The sequence below is a fragment of the Pteropus alecto genome, unplaced genomic scaffold (genome assembly GCF_000325575.1).
Source record: "Pteropus alecto unplaced genomic scaffold, ASM32557v1 scaffold8, whole genome shotgun sequence".
Lineage (NCBI taxonomy): Eukaryota > Metazoa > Chordata > Mammalia > Chiroptera > Pteropodidae > Pteropus > Pteropus alecto.
The window spans coordinates 24,550,619-24,559,184 of NW_006494609.1; the positions used below are offsets into that span (position 1 = coordinate 24,550,619).

General features: G+C 64.3%; 1 protein-coding gene across 1 annotated transcript in view; it reads left to right on the top strand.

Annotated features, from left to right (window-relative positions):
* The first annotated feature begins 2,990 nt into the window (after window positions 1–2,990).
* Window positions 2,991–8,566, top strand: part of PLD4 (phospholipase D family member 4) — a 10,112-nt gene continuing 4,536 nt past the window's right edge. Inside the window, 5 exon segments of the mRNA XM_006925609.2 lie at window positions 2,991–3,077; window positions 6,015–6,208; window positions 6,984–7,167; window positions 7,350–7,470; window positions 7,974–8,101. Coding sequence (XP_006925671.1) covers window positions 3,027–3,077; window positions 6,015–6,208; window positions 6,984–7,167; window positions 7,350–7,470; window positions 7,974–8,101 — 678 coding nt within the window. The 5' untranslated portion in view covers window positions 2,991–3,026.

The following is an 8,566-nucleotide window of genomic DNA, read 5'->3' on the forward strand; positions in this document are numbered from 1 at the left end:
GTGGGCGGAGGGTCAGCTCAGCACCAGAACGGACCGCAAGCGGCACCGGCACCAAATCACAAGGAGAACGGGGCCGAGAAGGTGACAGGGACGGACGGGACGAAAACCAGCTGCTTAGCGCGGGAAAAGCAGCACGCTGGAAACAATACTGACTGGAAATGAAGTTTTTAAGAATCTCAAAAGAGTCACACAGCAGATCAGGCACCGCGAAAGCGGGAACGCGTCGACCCCAGGGGAGACGGGCGGGGGGAAGTGACCCAGGACGCGGCAAGGGGCCACGTGGGACGGGAAGCGCGTCGGGGACCGGGCGGCAGAAACTGGCGTGTTTAGGGTTCCCAAGGAACGGAATAGGGAGAGTGGGGAGAAGAAACATTCAGAGCTAATCGTGGCGATTTTCCAGAGCTGAGAAACACATGTGCTACGGGCTGAATTATGTCCCCGCCGAAGGGTGTGCTCGGTTCCTGTGAAGGAGGACATGCTTGGAAACAAGGTCTTGACAGATGGTCAGGTGAAGGTGAGCTTCTAGGGTGGTCCCTAATCCAACGACCGGTACCTGATAGAAAGGGGGGATTTGTACAGAGGGAAGATGATGTGCTGGCACAGGGGGACCCCATCTCCGAGCCAAGGGAGGCCTGGGCGGCCAGACGTCGGGGGAGAAGCCCGCAGCGAGTCTCGCCCGCGGCCCCCGGCAGGAGCCAACGCTGCGGCTCCGCGACGTCCGTCTCCCGGTCCAGGACCGAGGCGGGAGCCTCTGCGTTTACGCCGCCCCCTTAGTGGGGCTTCACGACGACGGCCCTAGCACGCTGACACGCGCGTCCGCGGACACGGGAAGAGGGCGTGCCAGACAGAATTTTTAAAAGGAAAGGGGACACCCAGTGTCACAGCAGCGACACCGAAGGGTGCCACAGACGCGGAGAAGCCACTAAAAGCAACCGCAGAGGACGGTACCCTGCAAAGGGACGATGACGGATTTCTCGACAACGGCAACGGAACCCTGAAGGCCTCAGCTTTCGGGGGAAAAAACTACCCGTCAGGAATTCCGTACCTAGAAAAATGACCCTTCAACAGTGAAAAGGCATTAGAGACGTTTTTTGTGTTGCCGGAAACGGAGCATTTACCGAGATATTCGCCCCCAACACACACGCCCAAGCAAAATAACGGACAACCGAGAAGTTAAATTATCACCAGCTAAATTCTCATCGAAGCCGATGCTAAAGGATGTACTTCAGGGATGAGGACAATGGTCACAGAGGGAGGCCCTGAAATGAAACAGGGAATGTGAGCAGGTAAACTGGTAATGGTGGGTAAAGCTAAACACACCCTGACCGCATAGAATAATGACACGTAGAATTTACGGGGCTCAAGGGACCGTTGGCTTTGGTAGGAATGACGATCGCGTCGTGAGTCCACAGGGAACTCGTTTATTCAGAGATGCACACTGAAGCGGTTCGGAGTGAAACGCCATTGGGTCCTTCTGGAAAATTCCTTAGTGAAAACAATGACGAAGCGGGCGTGACAGTGTTTGCAGTGGTGGAATCTGACTGGCGAGCACGTGGGTGTTCACCGTACTGTCCCCCGCCCCTTCTGTGTGTCTGAGATTTTTTTTTAATAAAGTATTATCAGGGAGAAAGGGGAAGCAAAGCGGAAGAAGGTGTCGCTATACCTGAAACTGAGCGTTCAGAAAATTAAGTAAATCCTCCAAATCTATAAGAAAAAGTCAACAGTCCAATTTGCAAACGGGCCAAAGACATAAAGAGGCTTCACGGGAGAGAAGGCCCACGTGACTGGCAAACACAGCAACGCGCTCTACACGCACACGATCGGGCACGTTCAGGCTCGTTCACGCCCACCAGGCTGGCGAGCTGGCATCGTCTGGCACGCCACGTGCTGGGGAGCGTGGAGCCGTGGCAGCTCTGAGCAGCCGCCTGAACCACAACCCGGCGTTATGCTGGATGGGGAGGATGCGTGAATCCGCTCACGGAAAACGCCCCAACCCAGCCGCGCTCAGGCGTCCGGCAACCCGGCCCGAGAGCAGAGACTGTCCTGTCTGTGGCCTGGAGATGACCCCAAGGCCAGGTGGGGGCAGCGGGTCCAGGAAGCACGTGAAGGGGCCTGGGGGGCATTTCCCTCATTCACTTCCCAGCCCGCCCACATTGGCCCCAGAGACCCCCTGTTGACCCTGACCTTGGGAACTGCTGCCCACCTGAGTGGTAGGCAGTCACCTTGAAGCCAACACCCTGGACAGGGACCCCCGCAGCCCCTGTCCTGGACGGACGCTTACAAGGAGAGCTGGGGCGGACACCCAGACCTCACTCACTCTACAGGTCAAGCCTGCGGGGCCGCAGGGTCCTGCAAGCAGGGAGCCCCAGGGGGAGGGGGGAGGCAGAGCCCCTCGCCGGAGCGGAGCACTGGCAACCTCGCGCCAGGCCTGGCTTTTCAGACAGGCACCGAGCCACCGCACCTGTGCTCTGCAGGATGGAGGTCTTAGCTGCCTCTGTCGCTCAGCCTCCCTCACAGCTAGACGTGGCCCTGCGACTGAGTTCTAGGTCATGAGACATAAGTAGAAGTGCCCTGTGGGACCCGCAGGAAGGCTCTGGGATATCCTTTATGCTCTGCTAGGAAGATGGAGGTGACGGCTGAGCTCCGGCAGCCATTGTGGGGTCACGAGGCTGCTGGTCAACCCTAGGGATGAGCTGAGAGCTGGAGGGATCTGGCTCCCATGGCTGTGTAGCCAACATCATCTCTAGACTGCCAGCCCCTGGACCTGGTTAAGGTGAGAAACAAAAAATCTTGCTTAAGCCACGGCTCCTTGGGCACCACTAAGCCTGGTGCACTGGGAGTGCCACCGTCTAGGGAGGTGGAGGGGAGTTCGCTCCACCCTCGAGGGGCCCCCCAGCTCCAGATGTCTGGAGGGAGGTACCGGGGACAAAGAGGAAGTGATCAGAAAGGGAAGCGGCAGGCTGCAGAGAGGCGGCTGGTGGGCGGGGGTGGAGGCGGCCTCTGGACCCCGCGGGAGAGCTGAGGGCATGCAGCCTGGGGCTGGAGCCAAGATGGGGGCCAAGGCAGGACACCCCGAGGTAAGTGCCAGCGAGGCCAGGGCCAGGTGGAAGAGTCTGCCAGAGACCCTGCCTTCCCTGGCCTCGTGCCGCCAGCAGCCCCAGGCCCAGGGGCCCACAGACCTCCCGCTGGGCCTGCAGGCCACCCACTGCTCCCCCTGGTTCTGCAGCGGGACCCCCAGGGTGTTGACAGTGGGTCCTCTATCCCAGCCTGGGCCCGGCAGCCATGCACCCCGTCCTGCAGCGCAGTGGGCCCCGCCCCTTTAGCCGGCATCGCTGATGCCTGCAGGGCCCATGGCTGCCCACGAGGCTTGGAAGCTCAGCTCTGCCCCACGGGGCCCCCCAGCCCACCGCAGCCCTGAGATGCAGCACTGGTGGCTCAACCTCCCCCAACAGCCGGCCCTGACCAGGGATGCACGCGGTCCCCAGGGCTGCAGCAAGCGACAGGTCCACAGCTGCCCAGAGCCTCCCGGGGTGGCCCCCTCCCCATGCCCCACCCAGTGGCCAGGAGGAGATGACATGCTCTGGGGACCAGTGGCCTGGGCAGACGGGCTCCAATCCCAAGTGGGGCTGCGCTCAGCCTGTCCGCGTAGCTGCAGCCCATGGGAAACACAGGCCCTTTCCTGTGTGGCGTGGGCGTGGGGAGCCCACCCGAGGGCATTCCCAGCACCCCTCACCCAGGACTCCACGCTGCCTGCCTCTCCTGAAGGCCAGTCAGGGCTGTGGGCCTGTGCCTTCCGAGGGCCTGATGCTGAACCCCAGGCCCCCAGGGGTGTCGGCAGGCCCCTGAGCTCAGCTCTGCCAGTCGAAGGGAACACCCCCGAGCCCCTGACTCCTGTCTGTGGGGACTGCCCAGCAGGGACGGGTGCCAGCCCTCAGGGACTCTGCAGGGACCCTGACTGTCATTCTGGTTCCCAGGCCCACCGCCGTGGGATGCGCTGGCTCAGGGCAGACACAGCCCCCAAGCCCAGCTCCTGTGGCTTCCCCCTCCCCACGCTGAGGCTGGCCACCGCGTCCCATGGGAGGACAGCCCGCGGTGGACCCCAGAGGCCTCAGGGGTCCCTCCCCACAAAGTCTAGGAGGGAGACGGGGAGTACCGTGCCCGCCCCCAGAGGTTGCCCTTCCCAGGTGACCCCGTCACTGTGCACGGGCCCTTCCTGTACCCAGGGAGGGCATGCTGGACTTGGGAGCACCCCGCTGATGGTGGCACTTGAGAACACTGTGGGGAGAGGTCTAACTCCAGCGGAGTCCCAGCCGGCCTGGCTTCCGGCTCCTTGGGGTGCACTGCTCTGAGGAGACGAGGCGCGTCATTGTCCTCAGCTGGCTGCAGAGGGAGAGTCTCCAGACAGCACCCCGGGGTCCCCGCTGGGCCCCCAGCCCTCAGCCAGCACCACAGGGCCCCCACTGGGCCCCCAGCCCCTAGACAGCACCACGGGGCCCCACTGGGCCACGCTGGGCCTTCCCACCCTCTGCATGGGGCGCTTCCTCAGCCAGGACAGGACGGGGCCCGCTGGGAGGGGTAGCAGCTGTTTGTGGGCCGGTAACGAGGGCCATGCTCGAAAGCAGAACCGGCTTTCCCCCTCACTGAGGCTGCGGCCGGAACGAGGAACTGAACCCTGACACCGAGACACCCGCCGAGAGGGGCACCGAGAGGGGAGCACAGGGCCGGCCACACGCACACGCGTGCGCACACACATGCGCACACACGGCCAGCCACATGAGCACGCATGCTCACACACATGCGCACACGGCTGGCCACACACACACATGCGCACACACATGCATGCACACGGCCTGCCACATGCACACACGTGCACACATGGCCGGCCACACGCATGTGCATGCACACATGCACACACGCACACGGCCGGCCACACGCACACACACAGCCGGCCACACGCACATGCATGCACACACAGCCAGCCACACGCACATGCATGCATACACACAGGCACACATGGTCGGCCACACACACATGCATGTACACACACATGCACACAGGGCTGGCCACACACACGCGAGCATACACATGCATGTACACGGCCGGCCACATGCACACACGTGCACACATGGCCGGCCACACACATGTGCATGCACACACACACACGGCCGGCCACACGCACACACATGCACACACATGCGCACACGGCCGGCCACACACACGTGTACACACATGCGTGCATACGCATGCTCATATACACACGCAGTCGTGGAAGGCGAGGGTCTCCGCCAGCTCAGGTTCCTCACCTGCGGGCTGGGTTGCCCGGGGTGGGGGCGGCAGGGCGGAGCTTCACATCAGGCTGTGACCTTGGACAGGAGCAGGGAGGCCTCTGGGGGTTTGAGAGGCTGTCTGTACGCCCCCCACAAGGAGGTGTCCCAGGTGCCCAGCTGCTCAGGCACTGTGGGGCTGCTCTGGGCAGAGCTGGGGCTGCGGGTGACAACAGGCTGCCATGTGACGTGCCGGGACCTCCACAGAGAGCATCAGTGGCCTCCGCATGGCCCTGCCCCATGCCACCCACAGCCCACGGAGCAGAGAGGTGGGCACAGTGGGAGTGGGGGCCGAAGAAGGGGGCTCAGCAGCCTCACAGGCCCGTGAGCAGAGCAGGGAGGACGAAACCGGGCCTGGGGGAGCCTCGAGGACACCCTGACCAGCAGCTGCATGGCTCCTGCCCACATCCCCCTGACACGCGGGTACCTGGGAGGACAGCCAGGTACCACGTGGCCACGGAGTGGGCCCCAGGCCACCCGGTCTCACCGACACAGTGGCTTGGGCTCGGCGCAGCTCCGTCTTCCCCCTCCCCTGCGCACCCGGCTGCACCCCAGCTACAGGCCTGGCCCACCCCAGGAGCTGGGGACCGTCTCAGTCTCTGCCTCTGTCTCAGCTGGCGGGGGCCCACCCAAAAGTAGAGCATACCCATGCCACTGGGGACCCCTCGGGAATGCCTTTGCCCACTGCAGGTGCTGGGAATGCTGGTCGTGCTGTGGCTTGGCGCCGTGACTGTCACCTACCTCCTGTGGCAAGTGCCCCGTTCCCCCACCTGGGGCCGGCTGCACCAAGAGGAAGAGCCCACCAGGTCCCGGGAATGGGGCTCCAGCCCGGCCTGGGAGCCCCGTAGAGGGCGGGCCCCACGGCCGCAGCCCGACTCCTGCCGGTGAGTGAGCCCGCGGGGTCAGCAGGGTGAGGGCTCAACCCCGGGCCACCTGCATCCCCCCGGAACCCATGGGGGCTGGGTGTTGCCCTCCGCCAGCTCCTCTTCCTCGGGGGCTGGACAGCGAGGCAGGGGAGTGGGGTACAGGGCAGGGCCCCAGGCAAGATGAGCTGGAGAGGGGGCTGGGAACGGGGTGCACTTAGGGTGCTCTTCGCAGCAAACGCAAGCTGCCACCTAGGGGCTCTGACGAGGCAGGCGAACCCCGTCCTCCCCGGGCCAAGATGCGGCACCTCCACGGCCCAGCCCCGGGGGTGGCGTCCGCTCCCACAGCTGCTGTGCTGCCAGGCTCTGGGGTCCTGGGGTCCCAGAGCCTCCCCAGCGAGGTGCCGTCTCCACATGGCCCCGGAGACGGGCGCTGGCCACCCGGGCTCGCTCGTCCTCTGGGCTGGACTCACCAGCTCCGCTGGACTCTAGGACTAGCAGCTCCTCCGGGGCGGTGCCTCAGATGGGGGCGGGGCTTGGCCCCCAATCTGCTCTGCGCTCAGGTTCCTCCCTGACACGCTCCTTGGTGCCACCGCCTTCGGGCTTGCTGGGCTCCGGCCCGCCCTGCCCAGTCTGGTTGTCCGCCCCTCCCCGCACCTTCGGCTGGGCTCGGCCCTGGGACCATGTAGGCAACGACTTCGACCCCTCTGCGCTTGTCCATTGGTCAGAGCAGGTGATGGCAGGCAGGCTGGTGGCTCCTGAGCTCAGGCCCGGGCCCGACGCGCTCCCTCTGCAGGCTGGTCCTCGTGGAGAGCACGCCCCAGGATCTGCCGTTTGCAGCTGGCAGCCCGTCTGCCCAGCCCCTGGCCCAGGCCTGGCTGCAGCTGCTGGACACTGCCCAGGAGAGCGTCCACGTGGCCTCCTACTACTGGTCCCTCACGGGGAATGACATCGGGGTCAACGACTCATCTTCCCAGCCGGTGCGCCCCCCTCCCCCTGGGGTGCAAGCTGCCCTGGAGCCAGGCTAACAGCAAGTCGCCACATGCCTGCCCCACTCTGAGCTGTGGGCGGTCAGGGTGGCCCCTGGGGCAGACCCAGGCTCCCTAGGGAGGTGGCAGAGGGCCAGCCGGGGTCACGGCTCAGGGCTGGCCTTGGCCTGCAGGGGGAGACCCTCCTGCGGAAGCTGCAGCAGCTCCTGGACAGAAACGTCTCCCTGGCCGTGGCCACCAGCTGCCCGACACTGGCCAGGAACTCCACTGACCTGAGGGACCTGGCTAACCGCGGTAGGTGCCTGCTCTATACCTTCTGTGCTGGGGGCGAGAGTGGGCTGACTTGCTGCCACCACGGACAGGGACAAGGACAGCGGAGCTGCTGCGGGGTGCTGGGAAAACACCCCGTGCTTCCCCAGGACACCGGGAGGGGGGTAGGGAGCCCCGGGCTACGAGCTCCTCTGAGTCGATCCCACCAGGACCTGCTGCTTACAAAGAGCTGAGAGTGTCACTTGCCACGGGGCACAGCACTGGGTGGCCTTCAGGTCCTGCTGAGCCCAGCTGCTCTCGGCCGGGGAGCGAGAGGCAGTGGGCACAGTCGTTACAAAGGCGGGCTCTGGACCTGGGCTACCTGGGGTGGGGGGCGTGAGCCAGTCGATGCCTCAGCTTCCCCACCTGTAAAACGGGGCTGAAATAGCATCGACCTAGTAGGGCTGTCGTGACGATTAATGAGGCAGCTGTGAGGAGCTGCGGCTCGTCAGGAAGCTGGTTCAACTGGTCATCCTGGACTCGGCCAGGTGCCCAGGTGCGACACGTGCCCCTGGGGCGGCTCACCAGGGGCGTTCTGCACTCCAAGTTCTGGGTCGTGGATGGACGGCACGTGTACATGGGCAGCGCCAACATGGACTGGCGCTCCCTGACACAGGTGAGTTCGAGGGCCCAGAGGGGCACACCCGCCTGGTGCTCATTCCCTCCCCACAGCCTGGGGGCTTTACCTGGTGTCCCCTGCAGCCAGTCACCAAACGGAACCTTGGGTGAGGCAGCCAGATCCACACCCCACTGCGGGACCCATCGGAGGCTGGCTCCTTAAGCGACAGAATGCTACGCAGCCACCGAGCTCCGCTGAGGAAGCTCGTTTGCCCTGTCCCCTCAGCCTGACCCCTTTTAGGGACAGCAATGCGGTCAAGACGGTCCGGGACGGTCCGGCAGCGGTGGGGCGAGGGCGGCCGCGCCGAGCGCTCGGCGGGAAAGGGGAGGATGCTCGCTCCGTTCTTAGTGCTTTTCATGCATTTCCTGCCATTTTCCGGTACTGAACACGTATTGCTTTGACCATCGGAATACGACGTTCGAGAATAGGGACCCCACCCCAGGCTCCCCCCAGCGTACTATC